General features: G+C 34.9%; 1 protein-coding gene across 1 annotated transcript in view; it reads right to left on the reverse strand.

Moving 5' to 3' along the window:
* Nucleotides 1–22,005, reverse strand: part of SATB2 (SATB homeobox 2) — a 182,538-nt gene that overhangs the window by 137,996 nt on the left and 22,537 nt on the right. The window contains exon 3 of the mRNA XM_063111484.1: nt 18,387–18,563. Within this exon, the coding sequence (XP_062967554.1) occupies nt 18,387–18,563 (177 nt within the window). The remainder of the gene's footprint in view (nt 1–18,386; nt 18,564–22,005) is intronic.

Below are 22,005 nucleotides of genomic sequence, written 5' to 3' on the forward strand. Positions count from 1 at the left end.
GCAGCAGCATCTCCTGCTTGTCAAAAGCCCCAGTCTTCAAAAGCCTGTCCTTTCGAAACACCATGTGGCTTCTGCTTAAGAAATGCCTATAGCTGGTCACTCCTCTACCCAAGAATCACAAACAAAACAGAATGATTGCAGCAAGACCTCATGGGATCCACTGGCACACACCTGTCCCTCCAGGAACGATCTTTGGCATGTGTACAAGAGAGGAGTGAACAAGCAGCATGCTGTGACAGAGAACCAGGCACAAGGGCAAAAGAGCAGAGCCTTCCAATTAAGTAAAGACTACATCATAAGCAATACTGAGGTAGCATTAAGTTCCAATTACAAAAAGTTGGGGATAATAAAAGGAGGAAAAATGTATAGAATGAGTGTAATAGAGACTGTAATTTGAATACAACCTTAAAAACGAAATAACTGAAATAAAAATGAGAACTATAAAAATTTACATATTAAAATACAGGGCCCGAAGAGAGAAACACGCTGTCCTTCACAGTACAGGATTATAACACATACCTTATATATGTGTGACTATAAGCCCCAGAGGAAAATGTTATCTTCAATAAGAGAATAATTGTAAGTTGGTCATCTGCCCAATTGTCATGGTCTCAAATAACTTCTCAAAATAACTAAAACAAAGTAACTATTATACACACTTAATTGAAATGGAGACTGTCATAAATATTACTATAAATCTCTGAGAAAAGTTGCTAATCATTAGCCATATGAATCATTTAAAGTGCTATATAGTGTCGTTTTAACTTACTAGCTACTATGTTTAATATGATTAAAAACGGAATTGCTATAACAAGCATTTACTACCAGTAATGCATTCTGGTTAAAAAATAACTGAGTACACATTAAGATAACACAAATGGATATCTGAATTGTGACAGAATACTATAAGTAAGTTATTTAATTTGATGGGAAGATGAATATTTCATTCATCAGAAGTTTGATTTAACAAAAGAATCCCTCACTCCCCCAATAAGGTTGTATTTTGATTGTATTTGCTGGGTGACCTGTGGCCCATCATCTTTCAAACACATCCCCAGACAGGTCTTCTGTGGCCATCAAACCTTTATGAGTAGAATCTAGACCTGTGGTGCCTGCACTGGGCCCCTCCTGGTCCAGCCCTTCTCCTTCCTAGACTGATGCTCTCCGAGATCCTGCTCTCCAAGACCTCTGAGGGTGGCCTCCACCCCAGCACTGTTCCCTTCCAGCTGTCCTTCTTTGTAGGGCTGCCCTCTTGTAGCATCACCATTACCCCCATTGCCACTGCAAAAGGCTACAGGGCAGAGAGGTAGCTGTCAAATGCACAGGCTTGGGCAGGGGTGAGTACTCAGGGAAGTAAAAATAGAACCACTAAACCCAGGAGGGAGTGGGGACCAGGATTTGGTAGGAGTCGCATCATAATATTTGGCAGAAGGAATACTATATTTCTATTTTGGTGTGTTTTCAGTTATTTCCATACAGGTGTGGTTCTATTATGCCAAAGTGGGTTATTTTGTCTAAGATCTAGTTGATTATACTTTATGGGAAAATGAATGAATTTTTCAAATATACAATTTTAAAAACACTACTTTATGTACAAATCTATGAATGGATAATTATCAAATGGAAGAATACGCACTAATAATTTTATTTGAGTTTGAGGTACACCATGCAATTTTTGATACAGATTTACCTTCATAATTATACTTTTCTTAGATTATTATTAGCTTTCAGTTGGCAATTCTAGTATTAAAATAAACACACACCAAGACACAATGGGACCACACATCTACTACTTGGCAAGAAAGAGGTCTTCAAATGCTATGTTTTCCCACAGGTAATTCATGTTTAATTTTTTTTTTTTTTTTTTTAGAATAAAATATTGCTCAAAAAAGTGGGAAGGGACAGGAAGAGTTTAAATACTAAGAAAAGGGAGAGAAATAGTGAGAATGGAAGAAGACTGGAGAAGTGAGGAGAAAGAAGTCAATAAATCAGAATTAAATAAAAACTGCTACTTTTGAGTTCACCACTTTCATTTCTAACTGCCCTATTTACAAGTGAATTGCATTATGCTGTAATGTAACTGAATATAACATAACATGACCTACTGTCTTTGTCTAGTTGGGTTCTTTAGTCACACAAATATCACCATATTACCATTCACTTTTTTTTTTTCTTTTCTTTTTAGCCATGATTATTTAGCCCAGGTAAAAGTGCACCAAATTAATGGGATTCAGCAGTGAAACCATCTCCTGTGAGGGAGAATAAAAAGGAGTCATGATTCAAAGGTGACAAGTTCAATTCTCATTACATTCAAATTTTGCAGGATACAAATACATACTGACAATGTACCCCTGGAGGAAATCATTTACATCCCTTCTGCTCCACACAGCCCGGGACTTGCTTTGAAGCAGTTCCACAAGGAACCACTTGAGAAGAAGAGAAAAGATATGAGCAACTATTTCAGGAGGGATGGAAGGGAAAATAGCCTTGTTTTTTTAACACAGCTGTGGGAAACGTTGTGTTAAATAAGATGACTTCACTGTAGCCATTTTGCACATGTAGTTAGGTAATCTGAAATTCAGAATTCTATAGAAGAAGAAAGATTGAAAAGACATAAAACATTTTTGACTGTACTAAAAAAAAAACCACCTCATTGATTACAAAGCCATCGGTGAATATTTAAATTTTCATTTGCCATTAGTTAAGGCTATTTCATTTTTAAAAATACACAATTTTAATAGATGATTTTGGAGGAAAGTTTCATTACATTGCTAGCCTATATAAAATATATTAAGTGCTTTGAAAAAAATTAGAAAGAGGCAACGTAGTACAGAATACTTTGTCCACAAAAAAGAAAACAACTATTTTTCCAAGTTGATGCAGAGCCATGGAATAGAATATTGATAATTTAAAAATATGATATCAGATGATCTATTCTTTCTATACCTTAAGAAAATACAAAAGATGAAGGAAATAATACTGGTAATTCACATCCAGTTTCTCAGAATGAGAGGCTATACGAATTGAAGCTACAGAAAACAAAAGAAATTAACACATTATATCTGGCTTCTGCATTGTAAAGTACAATAGCAATAGCAATCATAATAGCAACTAACATTATCCAGCCCTTCAACTGTGTCAAGGGCAATATAAAGCACTCTACATGGATTATTTCATTTAATCTTCCTAACAACCCAAGAGGGAGGAATTATTATTATTACCCCTACTTTATAAATGAGGAAACTGAGGCAGAGAGTCACACAGTTGGAAAGTGGTAGCACCAACATTGATCGCCCAGAAGTCAGACTCTAGAGTCCACAACACCTAACCGCCACACTATACTACATTGACCTCAATCAGAACAAGATTGTAGAGGACATAGAATTGGAGACCTGAGCCCATTACACCATGTTAGCTCTCAGCTGATCTGACCATTAAATAAGCTAAGTCATTGTGATCAATTGTTCACCAGGAACAATTCCTAACAATTCCTTAGGAAAAGAAACTAGTTAAGTCAATTCGCTTTCAACCACTTATGTCTGTTACATTAGAAATTAAATTTTGTTAGAAAAGCTAATATACAACAACAAAATTTTATCAGTAACATTTACTTTCAAATCTTAACCTGGTTTCCTTCTACATCCTTACAATTCTGCACAATACTATTTGTTTGATTTGGTTTGTTCAATAAATTCTTACACTTAAATTGGATAAGCACTTTCAGCCAACTTTTTGTTACACATAATAGAAAATGTACCTAAAATAAATAAATAAATAAAGCTTCTAATACAAGTCCCAGTTATATAGACTATTGCCCTCTGTATGTCTGAATTCATCAAGTTGGAATCTGATGCAAAATAGACCAAGATCTACCCTATGGAGTCCTGTTCTACTTTTTGACCCAAAGATCTGATCTTTGCTCTTGTTCATGCCCACTCATTACAAATCCAATGTCATGGACCTCAAAGGGGATCAGGTAAAGTGACTTTGGCAGGTTCAGTGAAAAATCCATCACTACGCTGAAAAACCAATGTAATGACCAGCACCACCGGCAATCAACCCCTATCAACCCTCTCCCACATAAGACGACACCCTCGCTTTCCCAGAATCACTAGTACTACAAACATAACTATTTTGGTTCCACACATTTCAAAGCTCTTTTTAAATTCAAGACAAACAAATGACTGTGGCAGCTTAGGGACACAGGTCCTTTGAGAAGTGCTTCAACTCACAACATCCAAATTTTGAGTTTTCACCTTCCACTACCACAGAGACCTAGAACACACTCTGTTTTTAGCCCAGTGGGAAGAAAGAAGAATTCTTACTCATTCTTACTATGAATAAATTGCCCCCCAGAAGAAGTCAACACATACCTTCCAGGAAACTACTAAACTCACAAAGAGAGACAATTTCCTAAAAATTCCTGAAAATGTCCAATTCTTCCCACAGAATAAAAGAACTTACTTCTGAGGAGTAAGTTTATGCTAATCAAAGGCAATTAGAAAGAAATACCCACATTCCATGACTTTAGAAGTTCAACCTGGGCTTTGCTTGACAACATGTTTTAAAAATTTTTAGCCTGAATTATAAATCACCTTAGTATGTCTGTGCGAAAGCAGTGCCGCCTGGGAACGGTTTGTGTCATATTGTAGCTGCTTCATCCACACAAACGGCACTTGTAATGAAAACAATGCCATATATCTTGATTTGTCAGAGAGCAAATCAGTTTTATCTGTTCATTTTGTGGTTTAGTGTCATAGGTATTTTAGAGAACATAATTTATAATTCCTCATGCAATTATATATGAAATTAAATCATCTCACTTTTCCAGAAGCATCAAAATATTTCAGATTAAGCAGAATGCATTCGTAATGTCTTTGAAGTTCTCTTTCTCTCTCCCTTCCTGCCAATCTACCCCCTGAAGAAAAAAAATAAAGGAAAAAGAGGGAGAAATATTTAGCATTTTAATGAATTGGTCTAGTTATATTAGGTCAGGCCTTATACGGGATTTTATTTATCTTCTTAATAAAAACCCACTATCACAACAATGCCTTAATCATGCCGAAAAGACGAAGGTAGTGGTTCAACCACTGCCTCAAGAAGGAGAATACCTGGGTTTCAATATTTGGATCCTGGCTCTACCATTTACTTGCTGTGTGCCCTGGGGTAAGTCACTTAACTTCTCTGTGTCTCAGTTTTCTCAGCTATAAAATGGAGATAATTATACCTATGCCACACAAGGTTTGTGGGAATTAAATGAGTTAACATATACAACACACTCAGAACAGTGCCAGACACACAATAAGCTCTGTGTTTGTTAGCATTATAATCAGCAACAATACCTACACTACTTTTTTTTTTTTTTTTTTAAGGAGCAAACACATGAAAACCTAGTAAGACAATGTCTTACTGGCTACTTCTAAGGTATTTCAATGGGAGATAAGAGAAAAATACCCTGTTGATTGGTCCTTGTTTGGATGGTAAATTGGTTATTTTAGTGAACTTCAAGACAATGCAGCCAGGACCCCTTATTAAGTACTAAGTGACACCTCGGTCTCCTAGGAGAACATGCCACCCCCACATGCATTTTAATTCCTCTGATTTACAACAGAGTTGGGACTATTCCTTTTAATTTGCCTAGTTAAATTAATATCTGCTAAGAGACTCAAACAGATTCATAATCTTATCATTGGTCACAACAGGAAATTCACCCTTACTAAGAAAGAAGGAAAAGCAATTGTTGATCTTAATTGCATTAGTTTCAACTGCAGATGGGTGCTTTTTAATATCCGATGGGGGTTACAAGTAAAAAGGAACATAATAGCAAATTATAACTTAGTATGTTACATAGATATCTCTGATTTGTATACTTATGATAAAACACTGGTTTCATAAGTAAAACTCTTCTTTCATATAAATTGATATTTTTGGTTACATGAATACATTTTAAAAATAAAGAGTATAAAATGCTGAAAACCCACCTATTTATTGATAGCAAATACCTCTCTCTATCCAGGGGCCACCAACATACTCACATGGAAAGAGAATGATCTCTACCTCTGAGAACAGACCTCAGTGTGAGCTGAATGACTCCAGAAAAGCACACAGAAGGGAGATGATCAAAACAGAACCAATAACACTGTTAGAAAAACGTTCAGTGTAGGTGGCCAAATGCATCTAAATTCTAATCAGGCCCATCTCATACCTGCTAAGCTACAGGGAAGACTGTGAAAAGAAGCTGGGTCAACCTTAGAACTATAAAATGCAGAAGGAAGACAGAGAGATGCTCATCCCTTTTCCATGCCCAAAAGTACCTGAGGTTTCATAGAAACAACCACAAAAAGGGTTTGTTTGCTCCCGCAAGCATGGAAGCTTTCATGATTTGTTTGACAAATTCCGTAACTCCAATAGTGGGCTGTCCTCAATCAATTCAAACATAGGAAAAACCTTCCTGAAGAGTTTCTGCCAATGACTCCATAAAATCTCCATCCTACTGCATATACAGCAAAATCCAAAGGCTAACAAATAGACAAATTGTCATCAGTTTTTAATTCCTCGGCCAAGGGACATCAACACAGGACTGTCATTGTGAAACTAGTAAGCACTCAGTAACTAACCCACACAATACTGTGTATGCGTTTTTTAAAAAGGAAAAAGACCAAAATGTGGGTAAGAACAAGACTATTACAAAAAACAAAACATGAAATCAATTAACTAAAGTTTCCTGAATGACACAATGTCTTTTTTACCCTTCTTCCACATTAAAAAACTTAACTCTTCACCATGAGGCAGAAGAAAGAAAGCTCTTCAATGCCAACAACATTTTTTTTTTAATAATTGGCCTTTCACCTGCAATGAACCAAATGAAAAGAAATTTATTTTCAAAGGATAACTATATTTGCCCATAAATGCTAGAGTAAATCACTCTTATTGCCTTGCATGTCCTGGGTACAGTATCTGCCCTTAACACTTCCTAATTTACTGACACTTCTAAATCCTTGCAGATAATCAAAAGAAATGTTTAACGTTTTATTTCAAAACCAACAGCTTCACTGTTATTTAGCATTAGGAACAATAATAAAGAATGTGGAAATTACATATTATAATGTTAAGTGAAAACCACAGGTGAAAATACTACAAACATATGATCTCAATTATGTAAAAGTATGCATAGAACTATAACCAAAGGGAAATAGCCCTACATTTATCTCTAGGTGATTGGTCCATGGGGGATTTTTGTATTCTTCCTACTTCTTTTTTTTTTCTTCTATAACTAACAAACATTACATTATTATTAGAAAACTATAGAAAACTTTATAAGCTTATAAGCAGCTTAGATATATGAAAATGGGGTCTAATAAAATAGGTTCTTAGAAAATGCCATCCCACATAGCAAGTTCAATTCTGTTATTTAAACTCAGAACAAGTTATCCATTCAATTAAAAAATATATAAGCTCATTCAGTTACTAATTCTAAAATGAAAATCTTGGTTTATATCTGTAAAGTATGGTTACTATTAGTTTGAATCCTAGATTCAAGTGACAAACTAGAAATATAACGCCACTGAAGCGGATATTAGTTAAGTACACATTCTCTGCTGCCAGTTTTTGGTGCCAATCAAGCTATTTACCTCTGTGAGCTTTTTTTCTCACTGATAAAATGTAGATAATAGTATGTACTTAGTAGGGTTATTATAAGGATTGAATGAGTTAATGTGTGTTAAGCACGTAGAACAGTGCCTGGTACATAAAAGAAGTAGTCAATAAATATTAACTAATTGTATTAAATATATTCATAACATGTCTATTATGTAAAAGTTTCAGTTTCCTTCACAAAAACTAAACCATAGCTTAATATAAGTTAATTCTAGCAATGCTACATGTATCCTATTCCAAACATGAGTTAGTGCACATAGGTAAATTTTTCAGAAAATGGATACTTAACTGTTAAGTGTTTACATCATTTTATTTTTAACCCTCAAAACCCATTCAAAACCTTAAATTTTGTTCTGCTTAAGCAGCTATTTTCCAGAAGTCTAAATTTGCTAAAACTCTAGTTCTAGACAAGATGGAAAGAACAGGGTCAACATAAGTATGATATAATATCAGGTCCTACCTAACATTTTGCTATATAGTGAGTTGTTTATTTTCTATCTTCCCTGCATAACAAGAATGTAAGTATCTTGAGGGCAGGGGCATTATAAATTTGTTTCTTTACTATGTCCCCAACACCTAGAACAATGTCTGGCACATAACAGGCACTCAATAAATATTTGTTACGTGACTTAATTAAATGATATTATGCTAGAGAACCAGAGAATCAAGAAGTGATCTTTAAAAATTTCTTTGTTATTTTTCTGTCCACAAAATGGGAATAGTAAAACTCATCCATCTTCAATAGTGCTCAGAAGAATGAAGATCTTAATAAAGTGCTTTCTTTCTTTCCAAATAACTCTGATGTATCTTCCACTGCAGATTATCTAAAACAGGCCCCCTCTAAAATAAATCTCCCCACTCCCTTAAGGAATTATGGTATTCATAATAATAAAATAAGACGTTAAGAATTGTTATTATCCTGGCTCTCGAGCGTATATTCTAGAGAACCACCTTGTGAAGTTGATAAAACAGGTCAGAATTTTCTATCAAGAACAGACTGCCCTCTTAACTCTGCTCCCATGACGGCAGGTTTTTATCTAAGAGATTATTAGGCTTGTGCAGCCAAATCATTGAGGGCAGAGATTTGAAATGTGCTATGAGCTTTCCAGCATCTGATTCTTTGATTTACAAAACTGACAGAAAGAATACGTAGGAAGTATCTCTCTGCCCAGCGAGCACAAACTGGAAGCTGAGGAGGACACCTGGGGTGCTACATGTCTGATTTGCATGTAGCCTGCAGCAATCTTTTTCAACCTAAGTAACAAGTTTGTAAAATCGCAGCGCAGATTTGCTGTTCTGTCCTGAGTGCTATTTCTTCAAACCAAAAAGAGACAGACAGATAAGAGGAAAACCTTTGTGCTCATTGACACACAAATAATTTGCCAATTACTGCTTTTGAGCAAACAAATGTCATGTGCTCTAGAGCCTTGACTTAAGACTCTTTAGAGCTCTCAAAGCTGCCATCAAAAAACATTGTATTTCAAAGCACTGGGTTTTAAATGTTCACCACAGTCATGTGAAATCTATCTGGCACCCAGGAAACCAAACTACGGTGCCCCTGAGTGACCAGTCAGTCAGTTGAATGCTCACTTTTCTCCCCTGCCTCCCACAACCACCATTGAGCTTTTCCTCTGTAACACTGCAGAAAGAAGACGGTCCTTTAACAGCTCAGGGTCCCACTCATGTGCCAAGTTATCAAAATATGTAATAAGTAAATTGCCCATTTACTGACACTATGCAGATGAATAAATTATTATGGATTTGGGATCCCATAAGAACAAAAAAATAATAACATTGTATCTGAGAAAATCTGGACAAAGTATAAATGTAAAATATAAACTAAAATATGAAATGAAAGACCTAAGATTCTGAAATTTCATAATTTTGCAAAGAATTAACTAAAATTATAAGATTATAACTTAAATTATAATGAAAAAAAGGAAGCTGAGAGTTTTTAAACAGCATTTTAATATTACAAAATGCTCTATGGTCAAGTCATTTTTACTATCCATCACGGACATCAAAATAGACTTTATTTACGGTTAGAATATGATGGTATAACATCAAGACTGAGAGTTGTATCAATGGAGAGCTTTAAATGTAAAGGATCTATCTAAAAGGTAACAGCACTACTGAAGCATTTGTAAGTGTTTAACGAATGTGCTTTTTCCAAATGAATTTCTTGAATGGAATCTGTACTGCATCTTCTTGAAGCACAAACAGACCTAGGTCTTCAGCAAACAACTATACTTGCATTAAAATCTATACATTAGTAAAAGACAATTATGCATTAGAAGGCAATAGAATAAGAAAATTAAACACTGTATATTATATCAGAGTATCACCAATTTTAGGCTGTGGGTTTCACACTCATAACCCCTCAAAGCTATACCTTTTAATGGGACATACCTTAATTATTAAATAAAGGTTGTATATTTATGTGGGTCAGTCTATTTAACCTGGATCATTTTACATGAATGCCAAAACATAGAATTCGGATGATCGTACCTCCAAGTTATGGGCATTAACACCTAAACTCCAGAGGATTTTTAAAAGTTTAAAAAATACACCAAAGCTAATTGCTACCATGGCCAATTGCCCCAAACAAAATGGATAACTAAGAACATTGCAAAACACTTCCTTCATTGTGGAGGAAATAATGATCTAGAATTTTTCAATGAATTATTTCCACTGGCAGTATTTTTTTAAGTTAGTTTTCACGTAGTAATTGCAAGGTCAGAGGCGAAGTGAGATCACTTATTCATTCCCTGCCCTCAACAGATTTTTTTTGGTTTTGTTTTGTTTTGCTTTGTTTACTTTTTCCCTCAACAATTTTTATCAAGCACTACCTACTCAACTGTTAGGCATCCCCAAAATCAAGTTGGATAGGGTCCTCATCCTCTACAAACTTACAGATAGACAATATTTCCATCAGCTAACCTTCATATGAGCGATAATTACATATCTGTATGCTTAAAATAATATATTTACGACAACAGAAACAAATATAAGGAAAACAAAACTATAAACATTTATATTAGATATTCAATCTTAACTGTATATTGGACAAGGAAATGAAGTGAGCCTTATTTTTCCCTTGGCATTTAGTTAGAATGTAGTGTGTCAGTTTTTGCTGTTGTACATGTGAACATACATATGTGCACACACACGTATGTATGAATATTTAATTTTATGTAGCAGAGAAGGGGAGAATATGAGGGGTCTGTTAAAGAGTGTGTCATCCCACAATCTAGCTCTTTTTGGCCCATCCAGGTCTAATGAGAGCCGAGAAATGGTTAACAGCAATTTTGTGTAGCTTTTTCAGCTCTCTTTTTAGGAGCCACAGACTTTTTAAAAAAGCAGCCTATTTGTCAAAAGTTTGCTTCAAGGCCTAAAATTTCTAAATATGCACCTTTTTTAACACTGCCCTTTAAAAAAAAAAAAAAAAAAGTTGAAAGTCTCCCAAACATGAGAGTTTAATTAAAGAATGAAAACTGAATAAAAGAGACAGATGAAGCCAAAGAAAGAAATGGAGGAAGCAAGACAAGATGAGAGATCATTTTAAACATTTTCAGTAGGAAAAATGTCAAACTTTCAGAGCATAAAAAACCTCTCGTTCCAGACAATATGTGTTTTTTAACCATTCTCCCACCAAAAAAAAAAAAAAAAAAGTGAATTTCTGAATTCCTTTCTAAGGTTATGATTAAGCTTATTAATTATTTATCTGAAACCACAGTATTTGAAGGAATTTACAGGGTCAGGGTTTTCATTAGGTTTAGCAAACAAAAACAATTCTGAATTAGAGCAGCAAATATAAGTTATAGAAAATAATTTTTAAAAACCTAAAAGGATAAAAAACCTATATATGCAGAAAGACTTAAGGGACACATCAACCAAGTGCATTTACATATTTGTATGGCTCCTGATTTGAACAAACTAACACACACAAAAAATTATAAAATAATTAGGAAATTTGAACCTTTACATGATATCAAAGAATTAACGTTTTTTTAGGAGGCACAATGGTACTGTAGTTATGTTTTTAAAAGAGTATTGAGTTCGGATCCCCTTAACAACCAGCTGCCAAAAAAATAAAATAAAATAAAAACAAAAGAACCTTTATCTTTTAGTGATTTTTAGTAAAATACTTAGGGATAAAATGTGACTCTAGGATACACTATAAAATAATCTGGGGGGGAGGGATGAGAAGTGAGTAGAAACAAAGATGAGACAGGACTGGCCATGAATTGCTAAGTGCTGATCCTAGATGAGGAGTTCATTAGTATTTAATACACAAGTCTCTCAAATTTGTATATGTTGCATGTTTCCATATAAACACATTTTAGAGAATTAATTTAAGAACAGAGCATTTCAAGTACTGAACACATTAAGTTTAAGGGGTATTCATTTCTAATGATGAAATTTACCTTAAAAGTAGTTTCTATGTAAAGATCTTCCTAATAGTATATTGTAAAGAGCTAGTCCACTGGAAAGCATATAATCATTAATAAATAAATAATATACAAAATATTAAATAAAGCCATTCCTTTATTATTAAAATATCCTTATTACTTTGGTTTTATATTTTATTTTATCTATTTATTTTTGTTATTGTTTCTAGTTCATTAACTATAATTATTCCCCCTACATACAATGCCTACAAACAGAAAAGAGGTCCAGATCAACACTGGCAAAATACTTTTTCTGTGTTTTGACCAGAAAAATTTGGATCCCAGCAAACCCATAAGTATCTTTTGAATAACTACATCTTATGATTCTAAAAGTTATTATTGGAGTGTCCTATCCCCATGAACACAGCCAAAACATCATAGACTATGGAATGCTGACACAGAATGATCTAGAAACAGCAATCGATGATCAATAGGAGTCAAATTATATATATATATTTTTTTTTTTTTTAAGATGATCGGTAAGGGGATCTTAACCCTTGACTTGGTGTTGTCAGCACCACACTTTCCAAAGTGAGACAACCGGCCATTCCTATATAGGGATCTGAACCTGCAGCCTTGGTATTATCAGCACCACACTCTGCCAAGTGAGCCATGGGCTGGCCCTTATATTTCACTTCTGATAAAAACAGCTAATTCATGAAGGGGAGCCAACTTCACAGTGATGTGCAAGCAAAAAAAATTCTTCATGGATAAAGTTTAGTAAAAATGAAATTTAAAAACAGTTTTCATTCAACAAACATTTACTGAATTCCTATGGGCCTCACATTGTGCAATGTATTACTCTTTTTATAAAAGAACAAAATATTTTCCAGTATGTAAGTTCAAATCTAATTATTAAAAAAAGTTAAATGGCACTTTTTAGAAACATATATATTTCTCCAAGGTAATAAATAATATCTTCAAGTTCATTTGTTCATTCTTCCAACATTGAATGTCAGCCACAAGCGCCACCCTTGTGTTCTGAAGAAACAGCCTTCTGAGAGCAGAGAAGCTTCACCAATAAAAACCGAAGCCAAAGATAGGCCTATTCTGAAATGGAGAAAGCAATGTACAGAACTGGCAAATAAACAGTTTTCCTGTAATTAAACGAAGCAAAGACTTCCTAGAAAATTTAACCCATACTTCCCATCTTGTCATCTACTTCCAAAAGCTGACAAGAGGAAGAGGAACTCTTAAGCATTTTTCAGGAATAAGGTGAACATTTAGTTATAAATTAGTACCAATCCTGTAAACAAATTTTACATGCATTTATTTTCTCTGAACTTCAGCATTCAATATTTCTGAGCTCAGATGGTCCAAAATCAGCTTATAACTTCACACACTAAACTTTTCATGCATGATTAAACTACAAAATGTAAGCTCCATGAAAGCAGGGTTCTTTCCAGTTCTTTACCTGCAAAAGCTAGAAGTGACTGACACATGGCAGGCATTTAATACTACCGAATTAATTAATTTAAAGGTCATAATTGCTAAGGAATATGCTTTAGTTTTATATCAGGACTCATTTTGGCCTCATAAGAACCATACATTTGAATTACTCAGCCTACTATAGGACCACTTATTTAGGTTTAGAACTTGGCTTCAATAGACAACAATTCTGTGAGGTTTGGTTTTTCATTTGTTTTTAATGAAGTCTGTCTCAGTTACCTGGAAAAGGTATCTCTACATATTTCATCAAGAAAATGAAATATATATAATATTATCATTATCTGATATATATAATCATCATGTATTTAGTACATACCCAATCCAAAAAGTACTGCCTTTTAGGGTTTATGTCAAAAAGTAAAGAGCAAATATTAAGTAAGAATTCGTTCCTACCCCAACTCTAAACTGCCAGCTATCAGGTCCATCACAGGACAGCCTGTGTGATAAAGGACCCCTGACTCTGGAGGTGGATCAATGGGCTTCAGACCTCAGCTTGCCCAACCACCAGCCTGTGCCCCTGGGATAGTTGTTCCCTCTCTTTCTTTGTCTCAGTTCCCTCTTCTCTGAAATGGGAAACATACAATAATACACTTCAAATGGCTGTTGTGAGAATTAAATGAGTCAATGCATGTAAATCTCTTAGAATAGTGCCCAACATTGTTACCTAGCACTATTAAAATTCTAAGAAATCCCTTGTTTTATACATCACAGAAGCACATTAATGACTTATTATTTCTTTTGTTTAATCTTTCACCAAAAAAACAACAGAAATGCATCTGTATCATGTATAAATTTTCACACTTACGGATAAATTAGGCACAAAGTGAACTGCTTATCAAAGACTGGGAAATAAGGTAGACAACAACGTCCCACTTATTCAGTGACGAATTCACAGAGGAAGTAGAATCTCATACTTAACATATTTTTTTCTAATTAGAAAAAGAAGAAAATCCCACATAATCCCACCACCCACCCTATTGACGTGTTAATATATTTCCTTTGTTTTTCTTGTATGCATATAATGTGGAATTTTATATAATTGAGAAGGTATTTGCCACCCTGCTTGATTCGTGCAACATTTATTAAATATATTTTTCTGTGTCACTTTTTAAAAATACCATTTAAAATGACTGTATCAATGCAATACTTCAACACAAATAAGAAATAATGATGCTTCATGTACCTCCTTCTTGAATCCATAATTTCAACTCCCAAAACACCCAGTTAGAAAAGAAATTTTTGCTTATTTATTGCTCAGCATGTTCATCTTTAAATAAAATTCTCTGGTCAAAAATAAATTTTAAAACATTTAAAAATTTACAGAAAGCAGAGGAGAGATCAAATGTCTACTCATGAATTACATCAAATACGCACTGTGAGGCATCTCTTTGCCATCATAGCTGCCTCCCAAAGTCTACCATCCAAGTTGGCAAGTATGAACAGCTACTTAATCAGTGAGCTAAAGAACTCTCTGCACAGTATGGAGAGACCCAAGGCTAATATCAAAAGGCTTATGGGGCAGAATTGAAAGGATGAAAAGGAAAGAAGAAAGAAGAAAGGGAGTGGTGAGTTTCAGTGCGGGGGGGGGGGGACGGGGGATATCTGATGCTCCCCAAATAGCAGTAGTACCCTGGGTTAACACCTCTTTTCCAAAAAACTCTAAGACTTTGGATTCACAGTCACGAACTCACAGTCCATTGTACAGTGTTAAAAAGTTCCTGCCATTCATTAGACCCTAGTCTACCTATTCTGGGAAAAACAAAAAGCCTGCCAGCTTTTGGCTTCTTGCATATGCAAAACAGCAGGTCTGATGAATACTGTATCTCATATCCTTGAAAATCAGAGTTAGTGGTGTGTGTATTGGGAAATGGAGAGTATGGGTCAACTAGAAACACAGTTCCCATGATTTATGACAGCATTCTGTGCCCTTATTCTCTCTCGGGTCCTAATATCTGGCCTTCAAATAAAGGTTACTGCTAATAAGGGGAGTGGAGAGGAATTCCTGAGCTTCCTTTTATTTTTAGATTTCTATTATCCTTTAGAAGCAAATATTCTTAATAAAATTTCTTCAGCTCACCTGGAAGGAATACCCTCTCAGAAAAAGAAATCTACTAACCCATGCTTATAAGAGCACAGGTCCACTGCCTTGTCATTGAGACTTGAGCACCATTTCAAAATAATGACATTGCTAATGTATTTTCTCTTTTACAGGCAATCTGAAATACTCTTGCAATTCAGTTACTGAAACTCTTTTCTGGTCACGTCAAAATGAAAAATCATGTTTCCAGAACCTCAATTTTTTAAAATAGGCTCAAGCAACCTGCTATCCTTGCAGTTTAGTTCTGCTCATCTTTTCCAGCATAGGAAGGACAGATTCAAGAACACACAGTTTCTCTGCTGCAAATGAATTTGCCAGGAGGTCCCCCAGTGATGCCCCTATATTGGGGGAATTACATAAACACTAAACAAAGAAACAAAACCAAAACCAAATAAGAAAGAAAACTACACCCATAAAACTCCATGTATTTAATCATCAACTAGTCATATTTTGTTCTACCTCATCTTCTACCTTTCTCTTTCCTTTTTGTCCGGCACATGAAGGACCTGTCTTATTATGCATGCTGTTTGGTCTATCATAAACATACAGCAAACTGCACACTTTTAATGATCTGAATGACAACAAGGACCTAATGCATTCATTTCAAAATAAACAATTCTATGTTTTTCCATTTACCCAAAACAGATCAGCAGCCTAATTTAAAACAAAATAAACTGTGATTTTTTTTTTCTTCTATGAGATTACAGTAAAGGACCCAGTGATAAAACCCTTGCTTACGTACAAAATAAAGTATACCTGTGATCTAGAGCACGTTCAGAATGTTGATTCAACTTTAAAAAGTGTAATATTAGTATTTTTTAACCTTAATTTTCAAAAACTTTGAGGAATCAAATAATCGCTTTTGACTTTATTCAGGGGAACTGTTTAACTCTCCACTGTAGATGGTATTTATTGCTAGTATATATTACACCTTGGTAAGTAGAACTCTCAGTCCACATCACTGAAAGGAACGGTGTGGCTCCCTAGTGCAAATTTCCTGAGAGCCCCTTCCTTCAGCATGTGCCAAGAATCAAATCTTGGCCACTTAGTGCTCTGTGTTCCACATGTGAGATCACGACGCGTTGAGCAGCCGTGCTAACTGAGATGGATAGCCCTGTCAAACAGGAAGCTGGCACACCAGGATGCAAACAGTGGGATACAATGACCTTTACATTCAGAGAAAAATATCCCTAAAATGGCATGAAAAGTTTATGGGGAGATGGGAGGGGATTCTTTTATTTCATTTAGGCACAGAGCATGAAATAAAAGCAATGGTGCCTGGTATGCAATTTGCCTGGGATCAAATCCTGAATCCCTCAAACAAGAAGTAAAGTCATCAGACAAAGGAAATGAATCCTTTACCACGCCACTTTGAAAGCACTGGACTCTGATTCAGCTATGTCACTGTACCCGAACTGGTCAAGCACTGAGATTCAGACTGCACTTGGACTCACAATAACCCATAAGGTACTACCTGCCCTGGGGTAATACTTGACCCTTGGTTTGCTTCTTAGTAGAATTAAGTCATCGTTTAAATTCTTAAAATATTTTTTAAAAAGCAATGATCTACTTACAGAATCAGACTCAAGAACTTGGGAATTTAAATCCTATGTCCTTGGTCATCATATTTGTAGCTTTCTATAAATGCTTAAGATCTCATAATTTGCTTATAAGAATAAATGAGGCTCTTACTAATAGGTCTTAGGAATGATATGAAGAAGAACTCATTAAAAAATAGCAAAAGTCCTTGGCATATATGCAAACACTAAGTAAAAAAAAGTAATATAGGAAATTAATATATAAAACAAAACCTGGAAGTTACTTACATATTTCTCTCCTTAAGTTATAACCATAACCGTAATCATAAACTATACAATTCAATAACTTGAGCTGAAAAACAAGGATAATAATTCCATTGGGTCAATTTTTTTAATTATTCAAGGTTTGAGGGATATTTACTTTACTTTTATTTTTTGGATGCTGGCCAGTAAGGGGATCTGAATCCTTGACCTTGGTGTTTTAACATCACTCTCTATAGGAGGTATTTTTGTTATTGTTTTGTCCATTCTTTGGCATGAAAGAACAATGTGTTATGCTTCAGAATGAAACATCAGGTGCTCACAATGGGCTTCCCAGCATTGTACAATACATGCTGAAATAATGAGGCAATTTTAATATTTAATTAAATAGGTATATGGAATTGATCACAAAGACAGACTTTTTTCTTAAATAAATGAACCACATCAAAACTACAGAACGGTTTTCAAAGATATAAAAGGGTAAGATGCGTCCATTTCTTTCTGTTTAATTTAAAGCTGATCATAAAGTGTGGAAGCCATAGGCCCAAAGCAATAAATAAATTTAGAAAACAAAAGCTTATAAATCATGTATTAAAGTTTGGAAAAGTTAGGAGTCACATCTCAGCATTGGCCCTGGGAATACCAATTTGCTGACTTAGAAGAAATAACAGTTATAAATGTAAAAATCTACAATGATCACTTTGAAATACAAGCTAATTTTGGTGTCTCTAAAGGTACTAGTCAAATGATTCCCCAAACAACAAGAGAGCAAGACACTCTACAAGAAATATTCTGCTGCTCACTGTTGTGGGAAGATGCTAAATCTGACAATTCTCCTTCAACCCCTGTCTGGAGAACTATTTCAGGGAAAATATTCTTCCTCAAATCATGACACACAGGAGGCTCAGGAGGAGAAGGGAGATACATTAATACCTTGGGCCTGAGCTGCGGAGCTGTGGGAATACCCCAGGGCCAGGAGCGCGGTCTCCACCAGCTGGCTAAAAAGCACATCTTTTCGCACCAGAACAAACTCAGCATGTTCTTCTCTGTTGTCATATTCAAGAGAGCCGTCCAACTGCTCCACCACACAAAAGACAGGAATCATCAAACCTGGAGGGACAAAATCCAAGAGCAAAACAAACATTACAAAGCAAATCTCAGTCAATACAATGAGAAGGGAAGAGACAGTTATAAATGCCATTCATCTGTGATCAACAGCAGTTTAAACAAGCCTCTTAGTTGTATGGGCTGTGGGCATTTTCCCTTCTATTATTACTATCAGACTACAACAGAATTGTCTAGGGCAGTGGCAGAAGTCCTCAGATTCTTGTCATTAGAAGGTGGAATGCACCAATCTGAGATGTCCCAGCACATAGGTGAGGTTAAGGTGACCTTACAGACACTGTAATCTTTAATGTCTACACTTTCATCATTAACTGTTAATCAGCACTAGTATTTCAGATCAGATCTGCTTTTGTCTAGAAATGTATTTCAAAGCCTCCAGTTGTAATTTACTTAGTAGGGAGGCATGTTTGATTTCAGGGCCTAAGTCATTATGTGAATATGTACAAGAAAGTCAACAGGAATTTAAAAGAAGTCTCTCTTGTATTTTTTTTTTTTTTAAATCCTGGTAAATAAGTCATCGACTAGCCTGAAAATAACCTGATCATGAAAGTCTTAACTAACGCTTATCTTAGGTCAAAATATACATCCAAATACAAAACTTTGTCTCCTTAAAATTATTATTTTATACCAGTTACCATTAGAAAGGCAGTTATCTTTTCTTGTGTTTTCAGAGAAAAGAAGTGAACTATCCTACAGAATAAAGCAAATTAGTCTAGTTGAAAATCTGTTGAAATCTGTTGTCACTGAAATATTTCTCTGCTTTGTATCAAAGTGTGAAAAGCTAAAAAATGTTTAATTCACCAAAGATTTTTTAAGCTGTTTTTTATTTTCAAATAATCATACAGGCATTTAAATCTAAACATAGCCAAGGGAGAAGAAGATCAAAGTTTTACCAGCATATGAATAATAAACATGGACTCACACAAATTAGTATGTTATAGAATAAAGGTCTGCTCTGGGTCTTTTCTTTGTGCAAGAAAAATCAAAAGTTATGAAGGATGGGTGGGCACGCAGAGAGATGGGGGAGGCGAAGGGTCAGATAGTCATGGTGAAGTCACTTTACAATAGAAATAAAACCTCTGTGTAAAATGACTACATGGGACTATGGACCCTGACACATGGAATGCATAGGAGTTTTTCCAGAAGACCCTCCCTGACACCCCAACCCTAAGAAGCCTCCTGACTCACTCTGATCTTGAAAGCAGAAGGTGGGAGCGGATACTCTGCAAACTACTGGGTCACAGATTTAGGTTTTTGTTCTAAAGATAATACAATGGTGCAACTGGTTCCCATGTGCTAATTATTATTATTAAATATAATAAGTATTGGGTGTAATTATTAAATATAATCATTATTAACAGTAATAATACTCATTAAGAATTGTTATCATTAAAGATCATAGTAATTATTATTAAGACTGCACAACAGTCTAACAAGTCACACCATACCATACCTGGGACAGCTATTGACTCAATGTTTTACTCTTGAGAACAACAAAGCAATATTATTGTCTACAGCAAATACACTATCCATGGCATAGATTTATGGAAAATATGAGGCAAGGGTGAAGCAGACTGACTTTTCGGATAATGAAGAGGATTTAGCCTGGCCACATGATGCCTTAACAAAATATATTTTCTTTTATTGTGACCATTTCATTATCTCTGCCATCATTCATTTATCCTTCATTTATTCATTGAACTACCTACTATGTACCAGGTATCACCCATGGCTCCAGGGATACAAGTGAGAACAAGTCTGATATGGCTCCTGCCCTCAATTTAGTTGAAGGCATTATAAAATCTTCCTAAACAAGCATAACAGCATTTTAATAGGATGCATTCATGAAAGTCCTTACCAGCAGGGAATAGCCCCCATTAGACTCTTTAACTCCTACATACTCATATACAATCTTTGTCCAAGGAAGCAGGCTGGTTTCTACTTTTAATGATTGAAGCTTATGCACACACAGGGCCATGCAGTCAGCGTGCCATAAGCTAATACCTGTGTGTACATAAGTTTCGATGCTGAAAATTCATCTGTGGTTCCTAATGTCAATATCAGAGTGTCACACATCTGGGAATCACAGATAAGACCTTTAAATGAATCCACTTGCTCCATAAGCTATCATGTGTCCATTACTTAGGAACCATAAATCTTTCTCAAGTTTACAATCAACTGATAAAACTTAAGACCATATTAATTTTTAAAAATAATATTAACAGTTCAATCGGTTAGACATGGAATATAGCATGAAAGCACAGGGATCTATAACAGGTAGGAAATTATGTTTTGCAACTACTACAGAAATACTTCTTAAACATTTTAGTTCAGTGATTGCAAGGAAGCAATTGTTAGCTGATATGACAGCAATAACTCCTCACAATCAAAAAGCAAACACCACCCCCCCACATAGTCATCACCTACTTCCTACTTTAAAAATAAATAAATAAATAACTTTGAGGCCATTTATAAAAATAAAACAATGTTTAAAAAATATAAAAATAGAAAGTGATGGTGATGCTAAAAAATATAATAGAACAATATTAGCCAGGAATATATATGATAATAGGATTTGCTCTGAAGCACAAATATATGAGATACTGAAGAATGTCATCAACAGGTTATATTTAACCCCTGGAAAAATTCACCTTCTTACTAGAATTTGATCAATCTAAACAATTATGGTTTTTATAGTAAAATGCAATTTTTACAAAAGAAGAGGAAGGCAGGATAAAAAAGAGAGAGAAAAGCAAAACAGAAAAAAAAAAAAACAAACAAAGAAGGTGCATGGAAGGCAGAAAAAATAGATGCAATTACGAGTGACAATGACAAGAGAAATAAAAAATAGTAAAATAGTACAATTGAGGTCAAGTGTGGGAAGAAGAAAATTAAGGAATAGGTTTAAAAAGCCTTTTAAAAAAACAGGAAACCCCTAAGGAAAGCAAACTATAAAAGAGTCGAAATATGTACCAAAAAAAGATATATTTATCCATTTGTTCCCAACACTCTTCCCAGGCAAAAAGAAGAAAAAAGAAAGAAAAAAGTGAGAATGGATGGAAAGATAGGAAGGGTATTTGGAAAGCACTTCAGAAAATAAATTAAGAATGGGAAGAATTAAAAGATAAGTTCCAATAAAAGAAAAGCAATGTAAAACTAAAATGCATTTACAACAATATTTAGAAATAGTCAAGAAAAAAAAAAGAAAAACTCTTGTTCTAGCCCTATATCTTGAGCTTATGGCATTATTTTTCTTTTATTGTAGCACAGACCCATTTCCAGATGATCAAGTAGAGAACTTTGAACCTTTTGATCATAAGCCTTGCTAAGCCTTTTACAATTGCAGGAGGTTAGCAGGTAGTTTAATCAGGAGGGCGGGTACTCTTCCCCAGCCATTTGCTAAAAATTAGGAGTTGTTCTGGTAATT

The sequence above is a fragment of the Cynocephalus volans genome, chromosome 1, assembly GCF_027409185.1.
Source record: "Cynocephalus volans isolate mCynVol1 chromosome 1, mCynVol1.pri, whole genome shotgun sequence".
In the NCBI taxonomy this organism is placed as follows: domain Eukaryota; kingdom Metazoa; phylum Chordata; class Mammalia; order Dermoptera; family Cynocephalidae; genus Cynocephalus; species Cynocephalus volans.